The following is a 26,226-nucleotide window of genomic DNA, read 5'->3' on the forward strand; positions in this document are numbered from 1 at the left end:
CGCATGTGTTGGTTCCCTTCCCCTTAACAGCCTGGTATCCCAGATGTCCATCTTTGGTTTGCAGAAAGAAAACTAACACAGAAGTGAATGTGTTGGATGATTTATTTCTTTTGCCAATGTAACATCAACCATAATGGCATAGATCCAGAAGTAAAGGAGACTTGGGGTTGAGCAACAAAGTTCACTTAAACCATCTCCAAAATCGTGCAACATAGTGTATGTATAACAGCAAAATACAGGCTGATCAGATATTAATGTTAGAAAAAAGTCCTTTTGGGCCTCTTATTGAATTAGGCAAAAATATGTAAATCTAAATCCACATACTCCAGGTATGAAGATACATTATGGCTGAAACTTGGTGACACTAACTCAAAGGTGTGACATTTATGTAAATTCCAAATGCAGCAGTAGAGAGACTTAGTGACTTGGAAAAGAAATCACTTTCACTGCCTTGACTACAACATGGCTTTACAATGAACAAATACTTAAATACAGCTACATCTTTAGACAATATTCTGAGATTATATGTACCTCTATGTCCATAAAAAAATAAGTTTCCTCTCTAAAATCCGCTAATACCAACTGCACACAAGAACAGTGGAGAGCAGGAGGAAAATCCGTAAACCTCAGTATTAAAAGACAAAGTCCGAACTGATCAGAAGATGGTTCTTTGCCAACACCGTGCCCCTTTTTTAAAAGCATGAACTGCTTATTCAGTTGAACCTTTCTGGAGAACCTTTCTGCACAGAAACTCGGTCTTCGTCCTTTCCCACAGTCTTCACACTAGCGTCGGCTGCCTGCTCCCTTTATTCAGGGAGTTGTTTTAAGTGTTCAGCGAGTCGACAGTAAGACACTCTGCTCACTCCCGTAAGTCGTGTGGAATGGATAACTTCAAGAAGCGTTGCAAAGAAAGAAGTGCGTCATTCTGTTTGCTCTGAGATAAGTTAGTATTTTTATTACAGGGCTTTCAATAAATCTGAAAATAAGATGTTTGATCATCAGATGTATTGTTTCTCGTTGGTTAAGTTTCAAACACACTTAACAATACATTAAACCTGAGCCAACCTGCCTTTAGGCCTTGAGCCAGGCTGTACAGACTCTAAAAGGGCAACACGCTGAGTGAGGTGAGGTGGAGCTACCTGCAGGGTGTAAAAATTATAAGATCTCCACATAAACTCAAGTGCCATCTTCTAAACGTTGGAGTCTTCCTCCTGTAAGGAGGGAATCAGGGGGATTGGACGTCTCTTTCTCCTCACAGCCGGATCCGGCTGGCCGGTCACCTGTGCCGCCACGGCAGGAGGGACGGGGATCTGACGTCTCTTTTTGACAGAGGTGACGCTGCCGGCACGTTCGCCGAGGATGCCCTGAGCCACGCTTTCCATCTCACCAACAGTTGTGTGCATGGCATCAGCCATCTCCTCCTTAGCCACAGAGACGAAGCCGGGGTCGTTGGCCAGGGAGGCCAGGCCGCCCTTCACAAGCGCCTGAAGGAAAACGCAGTGTCCGAGCTTACATACGGTAACGCGTTCTTGATATTACTGGTAATACATCAACCATTGACCCGGAGGTAAGGTATATTGTCTGCATACAATTTCAGACATGACATTTGGAATAATCTTGATAATGATTTGATATTTTATTGAATCCCGCAGATAAAAGGCACAGGGAGCGTTTAAAAAAAAGGGAAAATACAGCCACATTTTAAATGTATTTGAATAATTTTTAGCTTTAATTTATAGTTTTTAACAATGATTTTCTTACACTACCATTAATGTGGTTAACTATAACATTTTACTCTACATTTATTTGGTTTGTAATTAACAATATTAACTTATTTGTGTGGTTAGGACTGGCGCTGAAAAAGGAGTTAGGCTCATGATTGAGTCAGAGATCCCTGTTCACTCACCTCCTGGACCAGCTGGTCCGCTGCAGTGCTGGAGCTCTGACTCTGACTGTCACCATAGTTAGGGTCATAAGGGAACTGCAAAAAAAAAAGATATGCATCCATACTTTGTCTACAGAAGCTGTTCATCATTGTTTATGAGTCCTTAGATAACATATTACCTGCATTTTGTCTGTTCTCACCCTGAAGTTCCAGGAGCGCTGGTTACCTTAACAAGGGGAAATAAAGAAAAACTGAATGAATAATTATGAAGAGCAGAGAAATTCATCTCTTTATCATTGTGCATGGTTCCAACTTATTTACCAGATTGTACATGAACATTATTTTATATATATGTATATATATATATATACTATATTTGTGGATCTGGCATTGGCAGTGGGTAAACAAAAAACATAATATGTTTTATTATTGTAAATGAGTATTAATTCATTCTTTCAACAAAAAGTGTTATGGGGCTTGGTCAACATATAAAATGTTAAAAAATGAAAATACTTCCTCACCTTTCATGAGATTCACATTTTTTGTCTGCATTATTCTTAAATACTAATACATCTTACTGTTCCTAGATGAATGTATTATTAGCTCGTCGATCATCTGTACGTTATGAATTACCTGGCTCAGAATCCTCACTGAAATTGTAAAACTCGTCGGGACTGCCGTCTCGATCCAATGAATATCTGAAAGACAACTCAAACTGTCACACACCGGACACGTTTACTCTGAGCGTGTGTCATTTAGTCTGTGTGTTTGTGACACTCACTCTGCAAAGGCGTTGTTGTTGGTGTTGCTTTTCGGTGCGGTTGTGGGGAAAAACTCAGTCGTGGGCAGCAAGCCAGCAGAGTTTGGTGGAGACTCAGGCTGGCTTTCCGAGAACTTGAGGGGACGCTGGTTGGTCATCTGCTGGGACTGAGTGTTGACCGGCTCAGTAGAGAATGAGTCCACCCGATTACCAAACAGACCGTGTGTACGCTGGAAAGACAAGCACACATGGATAATATCAAAAAAATCTAATTGACCAGTCACACAGTGTTTTGCATGTATAGCTGTTCTCCCAAGTTGCAGACAGTTTCTCCCACCTGGTAGATGCCCTCCTCCCCAGCCTCCTCCATAGCTTTGTCCATCTCTTCCTCATTCTGCAGGTCTCCAGAAATGGCCCTGTGCATCTCTGGAGCAACCTCTTCGTCGATACTTCTCAGACCCGCCTAGTAAAACATGGAGGATGCGGCAGAATGGAGAGCATAATGAAAATGGCAGCGTGTTAACAAGGAGGGGCAGAAGATGAAAATTAAGTTAAGAAATAAGGGTCCTAATTATTGCTAAATGAAATAAGTTTTAAGACCCTGCATAAATGATATGATAAGTCGTATAGTGTACATTAAATGTGTTGTAACTCTGTTATAATGTTCATTCTATACACATCTATTGTACTTCTGTCTGTCCAGGAAGGGGATCCTCCTCTGTTGCTCTCGCTAAGGCTAACAATTTGTGATTTTTGGGCTACACAAAATAATGCATGCTTTTCTGATTTTTTTTGTGATTTAGTTAATAAGCATTCATTTCCTGTTTGACAATGTTTACATGACAATAATTATGTGATTTTGACCCCATAATGATGGCTCACCTGGATCTCTGGGCCCGAGGCATTCTTCTTAGAGGGCCGGTAGCCATAGTACTCCTCCTGACGCTTCAAAAACTTGCGGAAATGATCCTGGATTAGGAAGGTGGAGTAGAATTTCCCCACAGTCACCTCGTCATCTGTAACCAGACAAGTCCCAGTGCTGTCAGTGTGAAAAATAACGGTTTACTTTGTAAAGGTGCAATTAGAGTGTTTCTATTTATCTTGAAAGACTCACCTCCAATAGGTGGGATGACCTGGTCTAACAGTTTCATACTTGTGCGTTTCCAGATTGACTTTATAATGGCTCTCAGCTCCTCGTTGGCCTGCTCAAAGTTACCTGTTCAAAAGAATCTATGAAACATCTGAGGGCACTATTGCATTTACATTAAGTTGAAGTAACAAATAAACCATTTTTGAAGCTGTGTACCTTCTGTTTTGATCTTGAGTGCCGTCCGGACGAGAGCAAACAGGGTGGCATTAAAGGTGACGGTGCCATCACTGTTCAGAGGCATGTTCATGCCAATCAAGCGCTGTGGACAGGAAGTTGCTTTTTAAAACTGCTACTAGTCTACCCACCCACTCTTTTGAAATGAGCTATTATCATGCTTTATCATTTATACTTTACACTCATTATTTGTATTCCTTTTAATGCTATATGATATGGTTGAGCTTGTATTTTGAATTGGTACATTTTACTTTCACAAACGTGATCCACATCTAAACCGAATCAGTGTAGTATGCCAAATGTCAGGTTGTCGTACATACATTCACAAATATTCACAAATACACAAAAATGTCTAAATTTAAACCTAAACAATTTAACCTAATCTTTTCTAAAATATCCACGATTACATTGTGATGTGGACAATATTAATAGTTTTCATTGGGATATTTAATATGCTATGATCTCACTTTTTGTGTAGTGTGTGTCTCTATGCTATTAAAGTACAATGTTCATCTACATTGATGTTACTGTTAATGTTATCATCCAACATACATAAAACCCTTCTCTCTGCCGGTCTGGTGAGTTTGTATATAGTTGCACTACATACTGTAAGTACCTTGCATGCAGCACGATGAGGACAGAACTTGCCGAAGCCGAGCGGCGGCTGGAGGCTTCGCAGCAGCGTCACCACGTCCAGATGCTTGATTCTCCCCCTTGTAATTCAGATAAAAAGATCATTTTCAGGGGCATCAACTTGAATCTGGTCTATTTCTTGTGCTGACTGAGCATAAATAAATCAAGTTTCAGTGTTTAGGCTTACGTGGCTTCAGGGTCATATTCAGCCCAGGTCTTCTTAAACTCATCCAGATGGTGTGGACCAAGAAGAGACCAATCACGGGTGAGGTAGTCGAAGTTGTCCATGATGACAGCTACAAACAGGTTGAGGATCTGAGGTAGGTAAGAAAAATAGACACTCATTCACGCAGTTTTAAACTGTCTGGACATAGTTTTTTTTTTAAATTATTATACATTGATGTTGACATACACTACTGTTTGGAGTCACCCAGACAAGTTTTCAGTTCCTTTTACAAGTTCTCGCCTTGAATAGCCTTCATTTCTAAGAACAAGAATAGACTGGCGAGTCTCACATGAAAGTTGTCTTTTGCTGGCCACTTTGAGAGTATAATCAAACCCACAAATGTGATGCTCCAGATCCTCAACTAGCTCAAAGGAAGGCCAGTTTTATAGCTTCTCTCACCAGCAGAACTGTTTTCAGCTGTGATAACATCATTACACAAGGCAATTAGCAAACACAATGTAGCATTAGAACCTAGAATAGTCATTTACCACATTAACAATGTACAGAGTGTATTTCTGATTAATTTAATGGTATCTTGATTTAAAAAAAACAACTGCTTTTCTTTGAAAAAGAACGACATTTCTAAGTGACCCTAAACTTTTGAACGTTAGTGTACAACAACAGATAATATTTAAGATTAAAGATAAATTGATTGCTGCTTACCAAGAAGGCGCAGAGACAGTAGAAGCTGAGGAAGTAGAAGACGGCGAAGTTGGACCCGCAGGTGTACTCCTCGCCTGGCAGGAAGTCAGACTTGGGGTCGCACTTCTTCCCATACATTGAAGCCATCATGACCTCCTGCCAAGCCTCTCCAGTAGCACATCTGGGTATGTAAACCAAAGTGAGATTCTGGCTCAGTTTTTGACGTTGCAGCCAATGAGCTCTCAACCAATGACGCTCGCTTGAAGACTCACCGGAATAACATCAGAACAGCCTGAGGGAATGTCTGGAAGTTGTTGTTGCGGTTGACATGGGTGCCATCCACTAGGGCTACTTTTCCAAAGATCTGAAGGGTTGTTCAGCGGATGCACCGGAAATTGTCGGACAAATACAGAAACTTAGTGGCATTTATTCAAAAATATATGAACAATGTACAGAGGTTTAAATGTTTTTTAACGCCTCCAGTACCTGCATCCCAATGACGGCGTAGATAAAGAACAGCATTAGGATGAGCAAAGCTACATGAGGAAGAGCCTGTTGACAAAAACACAAACAGCAGGTCAATCATTGATATTTCCACTTTTAACATGTTTTTAATAACCTGAGTGTGACAGACCTGGAAGGATTTAATGAAGGTCCACAGCAGGTTACGGATGCCCTCCGAACGATTCAACAGCTTAACCAGACGCATGACACGGAAGAGTCGGAAGAACGTGATGGAAACTGAAGCATTTTCAGACGCCTACAGACACAAAGACCGGAGGATTTGAGGAAAAGAAAACTTGAAAAGATAAAAGAAAAACATTAATGGTTAGGTTTAAACTTACCGCAATTGCTTGCATAGGATTTGTTTCCTGCACAAAGTAGATGAAAAGATTACTGAAGTTACATGAGTTATGTTTGATAGACGTTGTGATATCATTATTAAGAGGTAGATAGCAGACGTAGCACTGACCTGTTAAACATTAAGTTATGATTAACGATTACAAATCAGGGTTAATATTAGAGAGCGATGTTTCCACCTTTGATGAGTTACAAAGCCTCCAGGTCTTAGTTGCTGAAGACCAGAGGAACAACTGCAATTTATATCTCATGCAAAATAAACTCTATAAAAACTTTATTGCGAAAATATTAAAGCTGAAGTACAGAACTTTTTCTCCCCCCTCTGGCAGCGAGAGTAATAACCATATGGGAGAGACTAGCGACAGAGCAGCAGCTAGGAGTCTGACATATGGCGAAACATCCGAGAAAGCATCTAGGAACGGTTTCTGAAGTGGATGCTCCAGATAATAAAGAAATATGTTTCAAAAGGAAGAATTAAAGTGAAAAAAAATTACAGAGGTAGATTTAAAGAAAACGCTCCTGTGGGCGGGGACAAGGCAGCAAGCTCACTTACAACATGCGTCAACATAAGTTGCCACAACTCGAGTACACTGCGAAATACAGTCAGCTTTCCCTGATAAAAGTCACGTACAGTCAAACCAGCCATCATCAATATTTACTGCGCTGTGCTGATATAGTTAATGTTGAGCCCTTATAGTATTTTACCTGAACACAACATATCAAACACCTGCAGGTCTTATCTTACGTTTGCACAGCAAGATTAGACAGCACAAGCGCAGATGGTTCACCGGAAGTTTGAGCCACACACTTGGTCCAGTAGCACGACAGTTTAGTGGGGAACACGGTGGAGTGCTCACACAGCAAGACTCATGCAGCAGTGCAGTGCAGTGAAGATCAGATATTTACAGCACAGCCATGGAGACAGTACAGTCCTCCACTGGCAGCCAGGGCGCTCTGTGGAGGATAGACAGATGAGGAGTGAGGTGCGTGGTTGTAAGATAATTGAGAGGGAAAATAAGCAAAAGAAGAAGAGAAAGGGGGGATAGTAGATAAAGAAGAAACAGGAGAGGATGTGAAACGAGGCAAAGAAAACCGAAAATACAACAAGCTTGTGTTTATGGATGGAAAAGGTGAGGACAATGCAGTGCAACAATGGAGAGAAACAGTGACTAGAAAGAAAAAACAGTGTATGTGTTGCATAACCACATAACATAACACTAAAATCCTTATTGATATGGTGCTCTTTTTAATTTTGAGTGCTCGGACAACACACAAACATAAAATCACATACACTATTGTCATGAATAATTGTGGGAATAATGGAAAGTTTGGTGGTTTGGTAATGGAAATGGCGATGCTTCAGAGGTCGCACAAGGCACTGAGGAGAGAGAGATGGCCAACGGCAGGACTGACCACATTCTGTGAGCTAGTTGTTGGCAAAAATCAGCTGTTGGGCCACGCTTATATGCTTCTGCGTCAGAGCATTGAATAAATACAATCAGTCGATTCAAATCGAATCAAACTATTGACTGAGAATGTCTCACAGAGACAAAACCAGGGACTTTCATATACAACTCCTGCAATGGGAATATGCAAATCTGTGGAATTCTTTGGAATAGAAGACGTTTAAAAGTTCTCGCATACTCACGTCGACTTCGCTAAGGATGACATCAACGACACTGCCGATGACAATGACGAAGTCAAAGACGTTCCAGGGGTCTCCAAAGTAGCCCTGCATAGACAGATGCAGCATTGCTGACAGCAGGACATTGGATTGGGCGGATCATTATTTGAACTTCAAGGTGTGAGGCTGTTACCCTCGCTTTGAACGCCATGAGCTTCAGAATCATCTCCACGGTGAAAAGCACGGTGAAGATCAAGTTCAGAGTGTCGGACAGCTTGGTCACATGGTTGGACTGGTTACAGTGCTGTTCAAAGTGGAATGATGTGAAATAATCATTTTTAAAAACTATTCATTTAATGCAGTTTTAATACTAAATGTAGCTTTATTGAAGGTGATTAAACCTAACTTGAAGTAAATGAAAAAGATAAACCGGCTTAAAGCCCATTCATTTTTTCTTCAAAACAATTAATTATTCATAACTGAACATATTATATAAGAGTTTAAAAAATACATCTTTTGACATTTCTTTTGTCAGAGGCAGAAGATCCTCGATTATTGTTTTGCCGGTTGAGTGTGAGGTTTCTACCACAAACATTTGGTGTTATTATTGTGGTTGCCGCCACCTCCCTTTAGTACATGCTGAACATTCTTTTATTGAGTACTATGTTATTACAAACATTAATCATTTCTATGTTTGGAAAAAATTAATAATTACCCTTTAATAACCAATAAATCAGGTCCATAATGGCAATTTAAAAATGGGATCTCACCCTCTTAGTGTTTTGTCTGGTTCCCTCCAGTTAAATACTAAAATGTTTTCTGAAAGTGCAAAGTAAGGTTTTGTAAATTAATTAAAAAAGACTTTGTAGGGCGCGCTGCATTAATGCGCTCTTAATCCCCCTCAATCAGTCTGTGACTTTGCTGGAAATCAATATGTATGTATTATGAATACAGTTTCAAAATGTCCCCTCTTCTTAATAATTAAATGATAACTGCTTGTAGGTTACAACATAATCTGAATTGACATACCTGCATCCCCAGACACAAGGTGTTGAGCATAATTAGGAAGAACATGAGGTATTCAAAGTAGCAGGAAGTGACAATGTACCAGACTTTGTACTGGTTTGGGTTTTTGGGGATGTAGCACCTCAGGGGCCGCGCCTTCAGGGCGTACTGCACACATTGGCGCTGAATGGGAGGCACGAGGTGGGTTGTCAGCAAAACATATTCAACCATTGAGCAACATGTTTTAGATTTTACTGGAAACATTTGGTGTCTTACTGCACCTGGTTTTTGTCCAGCTCGCAGTCTTTGTACTCCTGTTCACCCTGCTCCTGGAAAGTGACAATGACGAAGCCCACAAAGATGTTCATCATGAAGAAGGCAATGAGGATGATGTAGACGATGAAGAAGATGGACACATCTACGCGATTGTTGAAGACCGGACCCATGTCTTCTATGTCTGAATCAATGGCTCTGTATAACAGTCTGGAAACAAATGGAGTGATGAGGGAACATTTCAAGACAAAGATCAAAGACGAGATATACCAGAAGGCTAATTTGTGTAGATAAAATGTATCATTCAGTGGATACTAAGTGGATTATTGCCGTCTCTGGATCCAGGAAATGGAATAACTTCCAACTCAATACCGACTTAATAAGATATTCTGTCATCTAACTCAATAACACAGATGTCACAAAAAAAAATGCAATTCATCAAATGAAATTGTAGACTGTGCTTACTTTGGCCAGCCCTCAAATGTGGAGACAGTGAAGAGAGCCAGCATGCCATTGAGCACATTGTCAAAGTTGAAGTCATTGTTGAGCCATTCTCTCTCAGCCAGCACTGTATCCTGAAGGGAATTCTCCATATGCTTGACGAAGAGTCCCCTGAGAGCAAACACAGAGAATGGAGACTCTAGAATAGCGTTACAGTTTTAATCGAGTACATCTACGATGTGTGAAAGATGTCTCCCTTACTGGCATTCCTCTCCTGTCATTTTTGACGTGTCTGTGCAGCTGTAGAATTTACCCTAAGGGAACGGATTAAGGACACATTTAACACGCGAGCAGCCAGGCATCCATAGCTTTAGTAGATTAAACAGGAAATAGAACCGTAACAGTATTGTGGTACATTCAGTGTCAACATCATCTTTTAAAAAATTACCTTGAAGAGCTGCACTCCGATACAGGCAAACATGAAATTTAGCAGCATGGTGACCAGGACGATGTTGCCGATGGTTTTGATGGCCACAAACACACATTGGACCACATGCTGTAAAGAAAGACAGAAAATGACCACTTAATACTTCATACATGAACTAAACTCTGGTACAATTTTGAGATCTTGTATTTTACATGTATTTCATTGTAAGATAAACGACGACTCAACCACATACAACAGATTTAAATATTGTACTTTTTAGGCTCTTTTAAAACATATAATTACCAGCACGTTTTCAGGCTAATATTTAACATAAAAACCTTCGATTAGCTTATAAAATACAAAGCACTGTTAAATATGCCAGTGCTTACAACCGTAGTTGCTTGTGAACATTCAAAAAGCAGTGACTTGAATGGCCTTCTGTCGTGTGGCAGATGTCTGATTCACAGAGGCCATTTCTTCTGTTGAACAACTACTGTTACTTTTGATGTTTTGACTAAAGTATTATTTTGAATGCATAACTTTTACTTGTGATTGAGTATTTTTTATATTTTTGTCTTGTAATATTCAGTAAAAAATATGATGACTTCTTCTCCCACTGATATCCACAGGGGGGATTACTGTATACGTGCACGTGTTGTACCTTTAATCCTTTGGCTCTGTTGATGGCCCTGAGAGGCCTCAGCACCCTCAGCACCCTGAGAATCTTCACCACAGAGATGGCACTGGATCTAGAAACAACACATAAACACAATAAATCTTTAAATGTGCATGTGGCTCATATCTATCTAATGGGGCAATCTCAAAATGTTTACTCACTCCATCCCCATAGAAAGCAGAGAGACCGTAACCACAATCAGATCCAGGATGTTGAAGGAGTTACGGCAGAAGGAGCCTTCGTGCATGAATGCTCCATATACTGTCATCTGTCATTCAAATACAGAGAGTGACATCAAACAGATTTGAGGTCAAGCTTTTCATTTAGTCAAAAGAACATGTGTTGCATTAAATGTCAAATACAACGGTAAAAAGTAGTTGATTAATCAATCGGCCAAACGACAGAACATTAATCTGATGCCTAATTATTGACAGATTAATCAAGAATAAAAGTTATTTCTATTTGCTGCACTATCGTTGTTTATTTACAGCAGGACTGACACACAGTTCATTGACGTTAGTGTTTATCACTCAGTAAGGCAATACATACTATCATTGTAAATGAAGTAGGTTCCCAGTGATTCTTGTGAAACATTTAAGGCCTTCAAAGAAACCTGCCTCATCCTTCTCCAACATAAAACAATCTCATTCTTATGACGTAAGATTATAGTGACCTGTGATACATTTAATGCCGTTTCAAGTATAACATTAGAGATTTAACTCTTACGTAAGAATTGTTCAGTTCTGTAATGTCTCGGACAAAATGCACAGAATATCAGAAAACAATGTATCATCAGCTTCAGAACAAAACTATATCTGTTGTCTAGTTTCTTGACAACCCAAACAGAGCAGCACATAAAAAAACACAGCACATTACCTTGAGTACAATCTCAATGGTGAACACAGTGGTGAAGACAATGTCAGCATAGGCCAATATCTGTAGGGAAAGCACAAAGGTTTGCTCTCACATTTTGGTCTTCTTTCAACCGATAACGCTCTCTGTGTCGTGGTCGACCTGGTTGTTACCTTGTTTCTGTAGGACTTGGGATCGATGGGGTCCTCGGCTGCCAGGGAGATGGAGGAGAGCAGGATGAACAACAGGATTAAATTGGTGAAGGCGGAGGCGTTGATGATCTTGTAGCACAGTTTACGGATCCTGGATACCAACAGATATGTAAAGACATGAGTGAGTTCAATCAATTCACTGTTTGTTTTTAATACAGATAAATAACCATTGTTATCTTCAGGTTGGTTTGGCTCGTTCTTACTTGTTCTGAGGGCCAAAAATGAAAAAGGAGCTGGCTTCAGGCAACGGAACGGCTTCTTCCTTCAGCTGCAGGTCGGCCATTGGTCGAGGCCGAGGACTGATGGGGATTTCCGGCTCTACTTCCTCGTCATCACCTGGAAAAAAAATAGATTCACATTTCTACAGTGCAATGACAAATTCACTTTAACACTGGTTGGTAGTAGTTGTGTTGCAGCATTACAGAAGATAATAAAAAAAACTAAGATAGTTGGAATAAGGGAAATCGCTCGATATTGAATCATGTTATAGACCTTATATGGTAGTCACCAGAGTAGTGTGAAAAGAGCCTAACTTTAGACTCTGCTATAACTTTGACTGAGTCTAATAATAATGAGGGGCTACTATACTTATACTGTAACTTAGCCAATAAAGCTGCACTGGTAAACAGCCAGTGTAATTAATATCAATTCCTGCGATCAGTGACTGCCTCCTACCACAACTACATTGCTGAGAAATGTGAGAGGATGAATAGTTTGAGTCGAGGTTTAGACATTTGTTACCTGGGAAGTCGTCAGGTGGGAAAGGATCTTTCACTTCATTGACATTGGACTCAAACTCATCAATTTTGAGCTAAAAAAAACAAACAAACATGTATTATAGCAACGTATGCTCTTGATTAATATGTAATACTAGTAAACAGTAAATGTCTGATAGTACACCAGAAATAATGCTAACCTTGGCTGTTGTGGGCATGCCCTCCATCTTGGCTCTCTGCTCTGCCAGTTTCTTAGCAATCCTCTCCCGGTCCTCATCAGTCTTCTCAGGCATTTTGGACCTGAAGAGTAGGAAAAAAGAGGGAACATAGTAAAGTCTAGCTTTGAAAAGATGTATCCTTATGTATTTGTTTATTCACCTTCGCAACTTTTTTTTCAACTTCTCCTCCGCCTTTTCTTTCTGAGCTGAAGTCAAACTTTCAGCCTCTGCCAAGTTGTCGACGGCAATGGCCAAGAAGACATTGAGGAGGATATCTGATTGTGCTAAGCTCAGGAGAAATAACATCTGAGTTTTCTTTCTTTGTTATTGCTAAGTATCCATTGCAGGCTTTAGCAGTACTAGTGGCATTGTTCTATACTTTAGATGGGAACGTTGGAAATGATCGAATGGCCGCCCCTCTTTGGTCCAGATCGCAATATCCTAACAACACAAACTCTGTGTCACAAACCATGTGGCGGGTCGGTTTATAAACTCGGGTAATTGATATACAATGCAGTACAAATATTTATGAGTCCCAGATAATGTATCCAAACTTGGTGATCCGCTAACTTTTCATTTCGTGCGACAATGAGATTGACTTGAGAATTCGATGGACAACTATTGCATTGATTGCCATGAAATCGTGTTCACACATTCATGTCCCTTCAGGATGAATCATCATAAAGGTGTTCCACTGTCCTTTCATCCAGCACCATCATGTGGTAAAAACTCAGCTCTCTAATTTATTTAATGTTTATTAGTCAATGTTACCAAACTAAGCCAGGAGCATGCCTGTAGACTCTTGTCACGTCACACTGTGCGTGTATGTGAAGGATACAGTTTCCACAGACAAAAAGGATGATAAAGTAGATGGCAACCAGGATGCCAGGAAATTCAGGCCCTCCATAGGCCATAATGCCATTGTTCATTATCGTGGTCCAGTCCTCTCCTGTTAGGATCTGAGAGAAAGCCATTTGTTTATAAAAGATGATTCATTAGCGCCAGGTATGAAAGCATGATGTAGATGCTGGTTAATGAAATTAATGATACAGCATGGATCATTAAAATCAGGCAAAAAAGGTTTAACAAAATCAAAGTTGGCATCGCTAAGAGTTTAAAGCAGAGCCTCTATTGTCTCGCCTCAGTGTCTCTTCTCACCTGGAACACACTGATGAGGGCCTGAGGGAAGTTGTCAAAGTTACTGCGTCGGGGTCGGTGGTCGGTAAAATTGAATTTCCCCCCGAACACCTGCATTCCAAGGAGTGAGAAAATGACGATGAAGAGGAAGAGAAGAAGGAGCAGAGAGGCAATGGAGCGCACAGAGTTGAGGAGAGAAGCCACAAGATTACTCAAAGGGGTCCAGTACCTGCAAAACAGTTAGAAGAAAGGAAGCGTTACATTACATTGACTCCCACTTAATGCAACATGATCCTTTGAGGGGACATGACTTACTTTGTGACTTTAAGGATCCTCAGCAATCGGATACACCTGAGTACAGAGAATCCCAAGGGAGCCACAGCTCCTGCAGAGAACATGATCATCTCCAGGATACCGCTCAGCACCACAAAGAAGTCAAAGCGGTTGAATAGGGACATGAAATATCCTCGTGGACCCAGGGCATACATCTTCACAAACATCTCTATGACAAACAGCACCAGCAGCATACGACTGGCCACATCTGAGGAGATGAAAGAGGAGAGAGTCGAATGGATGGAGCAGTGAGCGACAGAATTGAAATTTAAAAAGAATTATAATAGTTATATATTTTATTCACCAACCTTGTACAGCCGTGAGCCATTCAGGCTGGTGGTGGTACTCTGTTGCTATGGTCAGGGTGTTGAGGAGAACGAGAAACATCACGAGCCAGTAAAAATTCTTGGTTTTCACATACACCAGACACTTCATCCTGAAGAACCGGTTCCAGCGACGGGCCAGGCGACTAAACACAAGAATAACCCTGGCTTACTGTGTGGAGTCGCGTGACTATTGCATGTAAATATTGATTCATTTACAGAACTGCAGACTCACTAGTAGTAGACAATGCGGCTTTTGCCTTCCAGGTTGTACAGGCTGTCTGCGTCAGAGTCGCTGGTTAAAGGCAGGAGTCCTAACAAGAGAAGAACAGTTGTGAAACAATACCTCTACAAGGGATGTCCTGAGGTGGATAGTAGTGCTGACCTTTGCCCTCTCGATCAGAATCCAGGACTTCAGCGTAAGTGATCCACTCCATGTAGCCGTGCACGTCTTCATCCAGTTGCTGACACTCTCGCAACTTCTGGAACTCTCCACGGGACCTGGCCTTCTCTCGCTCTTTAGTAAATTCTCTGAGTGGAAAGTCAACGAAAGTTAAAAAAACAAAGCACATGTGGTTATTGTTTGCTTGTTCACGTGAAGAGGCCAGATTCACACATCAGAAGATCATATTTGTCTTACCCACTGAGCACGCCCAGGACCAAATTAAGCACAAAAAAGGAACCCAGCAGAATGAGGGGAACAAAGTAGATCCAGGGCCATTCATTTCCCATGGCGTCATTAACCTGAAACACAACTATTTGTCAGCCACAAACAATGAATTATGTGAGGTATACTTTACATAATACATACCTAAATTGTAGACGTATATAAAGGTGTTGGTGGCAAGAGCACAAACATTAAAACTAAAAAAAACCCTAGGAGATGTTCAAGCAGTCACTGACCCAGTAGAGAACTTTGGTCCATCCCTCCATGGTGATACATTGGTAGACTGTAAGCATGGCGAAGCCAATGTTATCAAAGTGGGTGATGCCATTATTGGGACCCTCCCATCCTGGCCGACACTCAGAGCCGTTGATCAGGCAGCGGCGTCCGTTACCAGCCTGAGCACAGGGTGACAGCAGCTCGCCTTCTGCTATGGAATAGATGTCTGTGTGCCAAAGAGAAGAAATACACACATTTATATGTATTTTCGTAAAATTATAGCTGGTAATATAGTTTAAGGTATGACTACAAATTAAAAAATGTCGTATTGTCCCCTATATTCATACTTGTGCCAGTGTAATAGCAGGTTTTATGCATTTTGCACTTGAATAGCTCCAGTCCCATGATGGCATAGATGGTGACCAGTAAAAAGACCAGAAGGGCAATGTGCAGCAGAGGCAGCATGGCTTTCAGGATGGAGTTCATCACCACCTGCAAGCCTGAATGTGAACAGTAAAACCATTACAACAGAACACAATCTCAGCTTTCTTCACACAAACAGGATTTCCACATTAATCACACAGTGTTACACGGACAGAAGGTTTTTTCTGCAGTATTTTTTGATTCCATAAGAGGATCTTACTGGGGACTCCAGAGACGAGACGTAAGGGCCGGAGCACTCTGAAGGCTCTCAGGGCCTTCATGTCAAACCCTCCGCCTTTCTCCATTGGCACACCTGCTATCTTATTAATGGTATCCAAGGCAAAGGTGAAGAGACTGTAGAACATATTATACAACCATAAGTGTCTAGCCCTCCTCAATACAAAATAAGTATTCAGTAGAACAATACTCCAGTTATGATGTTACTATAAGATATACAATGTTAATGGCAGTTTTATAGATGTGGTAACACTGTGGTAGAGATATTACCACATGCAGCTTGGAGCTCATCTTACCCCATGAAGACGATGACAAAGTCCAATATGTTCCAACAGTTACGTAAATAGGCGCCTTCATGGAACACAAGCCCATACGCCACTATCTTCAGAAAGCACTCTAACGTGAAGATGATCAGGAAGATGTACTCCAAACTCTCCTGCAGCAAGACAAACACATGCCTGGAAATTACATTGTATAAAGCTCACACCTTATAGGTTCAATTCTCAAGTAAAGTAACGAGTGATTAGAGTGAACGACAACTTTGGCATTCAAGCACTTGCTACGGCGAATGGCAGCAGATGTTGCTGGTAATAGATGAACTCATTTGCTTCAGTAGCCTCATAGCTAATTGTGATGCAAATTAAACATTATCTCAATTTAAACAGGGGAGTGAAACGAGACACAACTTACAAGCTTTGTCTGGCAGTTTAAGATTAAGCAAACTGTTGCCAGATATTTGAAACGTTTAGTTCAGAAGTGGTAAACAGATACATATCAGGTTTATCAAATAAAATCATCTGTTTGCAAATCGGGCTTGTATCTGTGTATTTAGCATCGTGGTTGATATTTTCAGAGACAAACCACAGACAGACACAGGGTTGAGTATGACGAGTGAATAAAGAAAATGGAACGCACACAAGAGCAACTAACATAATTGCAACGTCAGGATATAGTGTTATTTTGCTACCAAAACACTCCATAACACACATTTGTGTCCATGATTAGATCCACACTACTGCTTTTGCTATTCATTGCTGATGTAAATACAAATGTTGTAGGAGAAGAAGCTGTAATATGAGAAGAGTACATGAAAGCTCCCAGGGAATCCATCCACAACTTCACGTCTCATCAAAGTTCACTTGAAGTACAGCGTAATATAAATGTTCTGTGATGTGCTGTTTGTTTCCCTTTTGTTTTCCTTTTCAACGAATCAGGTCAATAATTTTTGGCTGAACCGTCCAACAGCAGGCCCCAAGCCCAAATCAGTTATAAAGGCCAAGCTCGCAGACTTTAACAACACCACATATATTTATTGACTAAATCAAGAAATGGAGCTGAGGAACAAGCAGAGCTGCGTTTTTACATTGTCGTGTATCAATGTTACGAGCCATCGCATTTAGTATCTGAGTGGACAGTAAATGTGGTTACATAAAGCACCATTTGTGGACTCTCTTGTATCGACCTGCGTCACGGAGTGACACTGCCTGGGCCGACCTACTTCTGACAGCGACAGGGGGAGCATCTCTCCTTACATCGTTCACCTCTGAGGAATGGCTCAGTAAGAAGTAAGGAGGATTTGGTAGAAGGCTAGTGAGCGGGCCAAAGCAAAGATATTAAAGAAATGGGGTCAGTTTCAGGCTCAGATACCTGAGGACCTGATGAATTTAGCTGTCAATCAGGTGGAAACCAAGCGAGTGCTGTGTGGAGTTTCTTGACTGAAGGGAGGAAAACTAATGATGGCTGGCTGTGGACGCTATTGTGATTTAAGCCTGGGGCCAAGCCTTTCAGACCCACATATCAAGTCAATATCATAACACCTGTGTCAATACGACCTCAACTATCTAGACATTGTCAATTGGTGTGCGCTGTGCAAGAGCAAACATATTTATTTTGCTCACATAAACACACAGACATTTTGATCATCCCTGGGTGCTATTCGTTCACCTTTAATACACTACACCCTCACAGCATATATAATACCACCTGAAAACATAACAGCAGCATTCAGTGGTCAAACACCTGCCACTGGATAGTTTGCTCTCCTTTAACACAAGAGACTTTATGAATCTTCTGCCATCTCGAGTGACAGGAGTCAGGAAACCCAAAGGCTTTTTAAAAAAATGTTTTTTCACAGAATACATAACAAATATTTCTTGAATTATTGTGTTTTGCATGTATTAAACAAATAAAAAAGGCAAGGCAAACCATAAAAGATCATCCACTCAGATATAACAATCCTAAAAGTATGCATATTATAACCAGTTTGGAGGCATTTAAATTCATGAATTTATAAAAACAGACATCACAAGCCATTTCTGCACATCTTTGTATTTAGTAAAAGTATCCATGTAGGTGAAAACATCCTCACACACAACAAAGTACCACATGTTGGTACTTAATTTTCATGTTTTAGTACCTTTGTCTTTTTTCACAGCCAGTTTCTGAGTTGGATGATAAACTAATAGCACAGTTGTTATCTGGCATGCTCCTCTGCAGACACAGATGGGATTCCAAATCAAGAACTGAGTTGTGTCTAATGGGGTTTGGCACTCAGATCCGTGACCAGCTGAGACTCTTAGATATGACGTGTCTAAATATGCCGGCTCAACGCAGCTATATGAATGCGTTAAACACAGCTGAACAGTCATCCTGTGGTCACGGTAAAAATCCATATGTGAAAAGCCAAAGCTCCTTGTGGAGTGGTGAGTCATAAGTCAAAGAAAGGGTTTGTGTTCACACTCATACTCACCAAGTTTACGTTGGTGTTATTGCTGTCTTCTTCAGGCATGGGCGTGAACACGGCCAAAGCAATACAGTTTGCAAAGATGGTCAATAAGATGATGATCTCAAAGGTTCTGGATGGGGAAACTCAGGATCATAACAACAACACAAAGAGGACCAGCAAACTCCCAGTTACCAACAAAAGGAATGTTGACAAAGAGATACAATATACTCAGAGTAATATAATTAATATGATGATAATATTTGAGCTAATTGTGTCCTTGTGTAAGAAACACTGTTAGAAAATGCATTGTTAATTTCATTATCTGCATGTTTTGTAATTGGATGTAACAAATCAAATGAAATAATCCAAAATATAATAATGAAACTCAACAAACTCTTATATTAATAAGTGCCTCTAAATGTTGCCTGAAACATCATCTGTGTGGTAGTCCACTGGTTAGCCACAGGCCATGTAACCTTGTCTGCTGTGCTGCTCCATTCTTGTCCATAGAGGGCGCTCTAAGAGAATTCCCCTGCCAGGTCAGCATCATGTCTCCCTTTGATGCCGCTCGACAGCTGCACAGCCCAAGAATATGACCAAAGCATTTAAACACGGGCTACTCATCAGAACCAAATAACACTTTGGTTATTCTATATTGAATATTAATTCATCCTAAATTCTGTGAGCATGGATATACTTTGTTTAAAGTACAATTAGTTGATTTTGAATGGTTCAGTCTATTTCTGATATTTAGCTCGAAACACACCATCAATACTTATTGTTACAGAATAACATAGCAATGTGATTCATCTAACTCATGACCTGACTGACAATATGGAGACAAGTTCAGTGAAACTGTTGCGAAACAACATACATATTTACACCTAATGTTAAAGATATACACTCATCCCTGTTCGATTGTGACATCAGGGCAGTCACTAGATATGATTAGTTCTTTCTATTTTAGAAGTAAAATATGTATTTTCCAGGAATGGACCTCAGGCTAAAAGCAGGAAACCCCCTATAGGGGCCATAACATCACTCAGTAGCTTGTCTTGTGCTCAGGCTTCAAGCACTTCAGCGCGGCTATTTCCACATTAAAAGCAGAATGTCAGCTATCAGGACACCCACAGGCAGCTTCATTAATGGACTGCCAGATGTAAATAGATTGGCTTCAGAAGCTTTCCAAGTGAAAATACGAAGGCTACAAACTTGACATTGATATAGAGCTGCCAAATACATAACAAAAGCCTTAACACTTCAGGGATCGCCTTAACACAGATTTGAGAGAGGCTTGGCTTGGGCATGCTTACACAGGTGAACTACATGACTGATAATTATCGGGCCTGCAGACACATCATTTATGTGACTCTCAGAGTTCTAACCCAGAGACCTACATGCTGTTAAAACCTTAAGTATCATACAGACTGTATATTCAGGAGTAAAATAAGCCAATGTCTTCTGAATATTAAACACCTCAAAGTCTGTGAGCTGTGTATTATGTAGGCAGGTGTGTGTATGTAAGATATAAAGGATACTTCCACTCCACAATGCTGGTGCAGGCCTTGCGGAAGGGGTTTTTGAGGTTGAAGAGGAAGAGGGTTCTCGCAGGTCGAGGGTTTCCCCCTGTGGCCTGTAGCTTCTTCAGCTTCTCTCTCTGTTTCCTCTTCAGCTCCTCTTCATTCATGATGACCAGCTTGTCATCTGCATTGGCCGCCATCTCGACGCCTCGGCCGGAGAAAAGCTCTTAGTCCTGTAGAAGTGTGTCTCCTTACGGAATAATTCCAAACTGAGGCGCTTTATATGTCCCGGTTGCGAAGGCCCCCCGAGTTCCAGACCTGCCGATCCCGTGTGCGCTCCTCCGCCGCCTTCTTTCCCCTCTCCTTCTGACTCCGTCTCCCTCACGCAGAGCCACAGGCCTCTCCTCCTAGCTGAGGGCCTCTGACAGAAAAAAACCCCGGCAGAGAAAAATAACAGGAGCCCAGCGTGGCTGGAGGAGCAGTTGGCCCTGCTGTAGTTTAAATTTAGACTGTGAACCACTGACAGGCCATGCTTGGGGATGGTTAGGAGAGGGCGGGGGTGGAGGGCGTAAGGTAGACGATGGGAGTAGATGTGATGAAGAGGAGGTTGGGTCAGGGCACATAGTTTAGGGGCCTTAGCGTAGCAGCAGAACGTCACCAGTAGCCCAATGAAGCGGCTCTCCTTTTTCATAACAGATTCATCTGCTCTGCTGCTGAACCCCAAAACTGAAAGAAGAGAGGAACAGAAAATACACGGATATTTCTGCATCCGAATCTCAAACTTTCAAATACTGTTTACATGTTGGACATTCTCCATCTGGATCCTTGGGCATAGAAATGTGGGGCTGGGTGACGTGATGAGTAACACTTGCTAACTGATGTTCAATGATAAACCTTAATGTGCTCAAGCGGGAGTGTCCCGCTACCCGAGTGGTTAGAGTGGCATCCACCTTCAACTCGCTTCTGGCCTTGGAACCTTTGTTGCACATTATTCTCTCTCCCCATTTCTACACTGTCCTCTGTGAAATAAGGGCAAAACAAATTCTTAAAAAACGAAAATTGCCTACAATCACTCATTTGCACAACTGAATTTTGATGTTTTAGTGAAAAAAATATGTACAAGCGCTTCTTACTTTTGTGTTTGTACAACACGAGCCCACTTATTGTGTACTCTGTCACCCTCTACTGTCACTCAGCTATAGCACTGGATTCTGCAGCAAACATCCAGAGAAAAAGAACAAGTATTTCTATTTTTTTTATTTCACATCAAGCCGATTGTATAAACATGAGCAGTGAAACAATCCAGTGAGTCTGGAGAAATATATAATAACAAAACTCTGACACCAGTTTTATGAAATTATATTACATCAATCAATCAAAAACGCTTATATAACAATACAAACCACGAGAGGCAAATAAACTGCAGCAGTTCACATTGTGCATGAGATAATGTGAGCCATTTTGTTCTATTAAACGCTCCCCAACAGGCATCTTCAGGAGTTGGATGCAACAGGGAATTCACTGACACATAATGATACACATCAGGGCCAAGAGGCATCCTGATTCTGCCACACTTAACCACATGATCAGCAGCTTCACTGATTTAAGACCTCCTCCAGTAGTAGAGATTGGATTACACTGATGATAGCTTCAAAGCTTTGAGGAATGACCCGTCCATTTCTCTCTTTGCATGGAAAGGTATGTTCACAAAAATGTGACTTTGTGCCAACTTCACTGAACAAACCTCTTTGCAATCAGTTCCTACATGAACATTCAAGAAGAAAAATGATTATACTAAAAACTAATACTCCTAAAACTAATGAATTGGTAGACCTTTCTATCGGTTATATTTTACACGATGTGATATGCTGACATTTAGGATCCATGTTTTGCACTCGACTAACACATTCACCCTCTCGAGGAAAGAAACAGAAAAAGGCAAATATTGGGACTCTTAAATGTAGCAAGGTCAAAGCTTTAAAATGACAAACCCTAAAATGTATGATACATTAATTACTCTATTAATCCAAACTATACAAAATATGCCCAGCAATGGGAGACAAATAAATAATAATGATCATAAATAAATTATTATTAGCGCTAAACTCGAAGATGTGCTATGCTTGACAATAGCAAAAGGTAGAGTACTATTTCTACCCAAATAGCTAAATAAACTATTCACATACACAAAGTGTTCCTGTTCTGAGGTAACTTCATAAATTATGCTATGAGAAAAACATCTGAACAATATACCAAATTAACAAGAAGCTAAAAAATAAGTGATCACGATTAAGCTTAAAAAATATTCAGTTTTGCTTATTATAGACAAATGCCAAGACATTGAAAAACTGTTGCATTGCAAATTGCTGAAATGGTTGAGATGGTTTCTAGCTGGAACCATTACGTCACCATGCATTTTTTTTACCACTGCAACTATGACTAAAATGTTACATATAATGAATAAAAATAATCCCCTTGTTAGTTCAGCATGTTTAAATGTTTTCTTTGCCAGGAAATGCATATTCAGAGGGTGCAGTACTCAGCGTTAACAAAGAGGTTAGTAATAGTGCAGCTGGTGAAAGTGGAGTCGCGCTGAGCCCAGGTCAGTTACCTATTCTAAACCTTCTTTGAGATCAGCTGTGGGGTTTAACTCAGCATCTTGTGGCGGTCAAAAACGGTCTTGCGTTGTTCCTGGACCTGCTTTTTCCAGCGCTGCTGTGCCCCCTCAACCCGCTCCAGCACCGTGTTCCCTTTGGCTAGGGCATTGTCCACCGGCGGACGCATCTCCTGAACCCACAAAAATAAAGAATACATTTGAAATCCAAGGATTTGACATTCAACTGATATACAATGAAGGCATGTACTGAGTGCAATGTGCGAAATACAAAATAGATCCAGGTTTGGATGGGACCTTCCTTGCCACCAGGTATTTATTTCACCCACTGGTTGTATACGTTTGATTACACTTGTTCTTTGTTTGAATGGTTACCTCAGAGTCCTCCTCATTGTGCAGTGGCTGGGTGTAGGCGTCATGCTTGCGAATAAGAGGATCAACTAGCAGCAGGAACAGCATATAGAGCAGCAACGCCCCCACAACAGACAGGTAAATGATGATGGTTACCTGGGACAGACGGAAAGGAAAACATTCAGAAACACGTACAAGTTACCACGCTGGTATCACCACTAACATTGTTTCCTGCTCACCTTCAACAGATCTTAGCAATTAAATCATATCTGTATTGGTTATTAATTATTGTGACAGCAATATTGTTTGTTGAGTGTGAAGCTACACTGCTAAAAAGAAATAAAGGAACACTTTGAAAACACATGAAATCTCAATGTGTAGACCAATCTGGGAGGACATCCCAGCACAATGTGTTTGTATTCAAGCACATTGTGTGGGGGGCACACAAGATATCGAGAAGCATTTTGAGTTGCAGAAATTGAATTGTGGCAAAATGGACTAGCTTGCCACATCATTATTTTCACTCTGATTTTCGGAGTGTCTATGAAAATAAGCCCTCTGTAGGCTGAAACTTTTATTTCCACCAAAAGATGTGAAATGATCTCATTCCCAAGACGTTAAACTATCCATATCAGGACAGATATCCAATGTAATTTTTTTCTACATTGAGATCTGGGTTGTTTTCAAAGTGTTCCTTTAATTTTTTTGAGCAGTGTATTTCCGTTTTAGGAAACAAAAATCATAAAATGAAAGTAAGTTTCACCACTTCCTAATGTTGATGTGTTCCAGCAGTCAGGACTCTGACACTATTGCACACTTCTCTCATTTTGTTATTGTTGATTAAGCAGATGAAAGAGACTTCCAAATGCTATACATTTCTCATGTTATGTGCATGAAATAAAATAACATATACTTTATATATTATATAATTTGCACTTTTTCCTACGTTGTACTGCAGCCGCTGAACAGCGATTTTACTCAGGATGAATAAATCATATTTCATGACACCAACCCTGTTATTCTTGCTTCGTATGATTCAAGATCACAGATTGAATGGGGGTATGTTCCAAGTCACTACAATCCTAAAGAAAGCTAGTGGTACCTTGATGGTGTTGCTGCTTCGTTCCTCGTACTTGCACTCACACAACAGGCAGTAAGCCTCCACGTCATGGCCGGGCACCGGCATGGGCTCCACTACATGGAGGCAATTACTGTAAAACACACCAAAGAGTCGGGATGGATGGTGCAACAGTCAATCACGTTTCTCTACGACCGAACGACTAAATAAAAGGTTTCTCTTACCAATCCTTCTGAGATACATTTCTGTTGTATATGTGGCCAGTGATGTTTCTGTATGGCGGGCAGATGCATTTGCAGCGGACATCCTCAAAGTTCTGTAATTGTAAAAAAGAATGTAGTAAAAGTCAGCACAAACATGACAAACTGCTTTCTTAAATGCCTCAGTGCACCTCTTTGTTGTCATGCTATATTTTCTCCAAAGCACTAGCCCTTTCTCTGCATTAACATAACTGAGTTGTAAAAACATTTGATATGCTAGCTTTGAAAGGCAACATGTTTTAATTGACGCTGTTACATTAGAGTCAAGTATATCCTTTAAGATGCTTCACTTTTTATCAAACCAATTTTTTTTTTACAGAAACTGAAGAATTCAATGCAAACTTTACTTTTTGTAGGACACTCTGGTCTATTCATTTTGGCCTTGCCTGCATAAAAACTGAAACAATGTTTTTCGGATATTATTGACTCTCAATTTAAAATACTTCAGATACACCAATTACACATTTTATCAACTGTACTCAGATAATTTACTCTGATCAATTCATGAATAAATACAAACGTTCAAGAAAGAAGCCAAACTATTATTATAAATGTCAAACAGTACATTTCATGCTGAAATGTATCTAAAAAAGCTGCTGGAGCGGATAACCCCTGAACACAAACACACAGCTGTTTTGTCTTTAGATTTTAAACATGTACAGTAGTTATGTCGTGTGTTACATTATATTTCTGTCTCAAATTAAGGCTGAACACACAAGGTTACTCTGGATATTAACATCAACAAAAAAATAATAATTCATAAGATAAAGTGCATTAAAACGTTGCAGAATAACACACTCTTTTGTTCCACTCTCAATATTAATTAAACCAAAACGTGCTGTTTAGTCTCCTTTACAAGGGGATTTCGTTTAAGGACATTTACCTTCGCCTGCACAAGAACAACAGCATCCAGCAGCAACCAGATCACCAGTGCGGGCACAACACAAGTCCAGGATCTTTTCCTTCCAGACGACATCTTCCCAGAAGGGACGGGGTGCAGAATCACCTGCAGCACCAAAACAGACTCATTGTTACCAGCCAGACAGGAGGACAAACAGCGCGGTCCTCTGCAGAGTCACTGCCTCGTGAAGGACACCAAACATGCAGTTCACTTACGTTGTAACGGCAGCTGGAGGGTTTATCGCTGCTTTGCCTCCAGGATGGAGCGACGAACCAGCAGCTGTATTTAGAAGAAAGATCGCCAACAGAAATGTAACACTTCCGTATTCCGGGTTGTCGTCATACGTCACCTTGCGTGACGCAGTTTCAGGATGAAACATGCAGCGACGCTGCCACCTACTGGACACAACCAGAACAGACGTGTGCTGTCAGTAAGCTGCATCATCGTAATGAGGGAGGATTTGAATACCCACCGAGGTTCCCATCATGCATGGGACTCTTACAGAGTCTACAATTAAAAGTGTGTTGTTGTTTTAAAAAAAATCTGCAAATATAATTAGCATAATAAGTAAACTAGTAACGTCGGGCCAAATAAAATGTTCGTCACTAACTTTTCCAAATAATATTTGAGCCTGTCTGCTTTCTTGATCGGTTTTACTGTTGTGTT

At 40.6% G+C, this 26,226-nt stretch overlaps 2 protein-coding genes across 2 annotated transcripts; both read right to left on the reverse strand.

The window, feature by feature from the left end:
* Positions 1-88: 88 nt before the first annotated feature.
* Positions 89-20,786, reverse strand: LOC137801150 (dihydropyridine-sensitive L-type skeletal muscle calcium channel subunit alpha-1-like). The gene is made up of 45 exons (XM_068598581.1): positions 20,375-20,786; positions 18,861-18,966; positions 16,408-16,547; positions 16,095-16,228; positions 15,799-15,951; positions 15,472-15,677; positions 15,209-15,312; positions 14,954-15,099; positions 14,804-14,882; positions 14,554-14,714; positions 14,228-14,453; positions 13,934-14,141; positions 13,614-13,734; positions 12,936-13,050; positions 12,758-12,857; positions 12,583-12,652; positions 12,045-12,177; positions 11,803-11,932; positions 11,654-11,713; positions 10,939-11,045; positions 10,763-10,850; positions 10,123-10,230; positions 9,936-9,988; positions 9,699-9,845; positions 9,242-9,443; positions 8,985-9,143; positions 8,149-8,259; positions 7,980-8,063; positions 7,238-7,285; positions 6,316-6,342; positions 6,105-6,230; positions 5,957-6,022; positions 5,743-5,834; positions 5,492-5,651; positions 4,790-4,917; positions 4,586-4,682; positions 3,952-4,054; positions 3,760-3,861; positions 3,528-3,661; positions 2,983-3,108; positions 2,667-2,875; positions 2,519-2,583; positions 2,065-2,111; positions 1,907-1,981; positions 89-1,484 (listed from the first exon to the last, which is right to left on the reverse strand). Exons 1-45 carry the CDS (start codon positions 20,554-20,556, stop codon positions 1,191-1,193), a joined length of 5,532 nt encoding a protein of 1,843 aa, XP_068454682.1. The 5' UTR covers positions 20,557-20,786; the 3' UTR covers positions 89-1,190.
* An 830-nt stretch (positions 20,787-21,616) lies between these two features.
* On the reverse strand, positions 21,617-25,883 carry tmem9 (transmembrane protein 9). The gene is made up of 6 exons (XM_068597613.1): positions 25,776-25,883; positions 25,543-25,665; positions 24,624-24,715; positions 24,424-24,532; positions 23,346-23,477; positions 21,617-23,143 (listed from the first exon to the last, which is right to left on the reverse strand). The coding sequence occupies exons 2-6, from the start codon at positions 25,633-25,635 to the stop codon at positions 23,003-23,005; spliced, it is 567 nt and encodes a 188-aa protein (XP_068453714.1). The 5' UTR covers positions 25,636-25,665; positions 25,776-25,883; the 3' UTR covers positions 21,617-23,002.
* Between the last annotated feature and the right edge of the window lie 343 nt (positions 25,884-26,226).

This window comes from Clinocottus analis, unplaced genomic scaffold, assembly GCF_023055335.1.
Source record: "Clinocottus analis isolate CAN_PGR_092001 unplaced genomic scaffold, fCliAna1.0.p SCAF_4, whole genome shotgun sequence".
NCBI lineage: Eukaryota > Metazoa > Chordata > Actinopteri > Perciformes > Cottidae > Clinocottus > Clinocottus analis.

What these genes read in the sequence shown, in the direction of transcription:
- tmem9 (XM_068597613.1), bottom strand. Translation starts at nt 25,635, where the DNA reads ATGTCGTCTGGAAGGAAAAGATCCTGGACTTGTGTTGTGCCCGCACTG. An exon ending in TTGTTCTTGTGCAGGCGAAG is followed by an intron (nt 24,716 to 25,542) that starts GTAAATGTCCTT and finishes TTACAATTACAG; the next exon opens with AACTTTGAGGATGTCCGCTG. An exon ending in ACAATGAGGAGGACTCTGAG is followed by an intron (nt 23,144 to 23,345) that starts GTAACCATTCAA and finishes TTGTGGGTTCAG; the next exon opens with GAGATGCGTCCGCCGGTGGA.
- LOC137801150 (XM_068598581.1), bottom strand. Translation starts at nt 20,556, where the DNA reads ATGGCGGCCAATGCAGATGACAAGCTGGTCATCATGAATGAAGAGGAG. An exon ending in ACCAGCATTGTGGAGTGGAA is followed by an intron (nt 18,967 to 20,374) that starts GTATCCTTTATA and finishes TTCCCCATCCAG; the next exon opens with AACCTTTGAGATCATCATCT. An exon ending in ATGGCTCACGGCTGTACAAG is followed by an intron (nt 14,454 to 14,553) that starts GTTGGTGAATAA and finishes TCATCTCCTCAG; the next exon opens with ATGTGGCCAGTCGTATGCTG.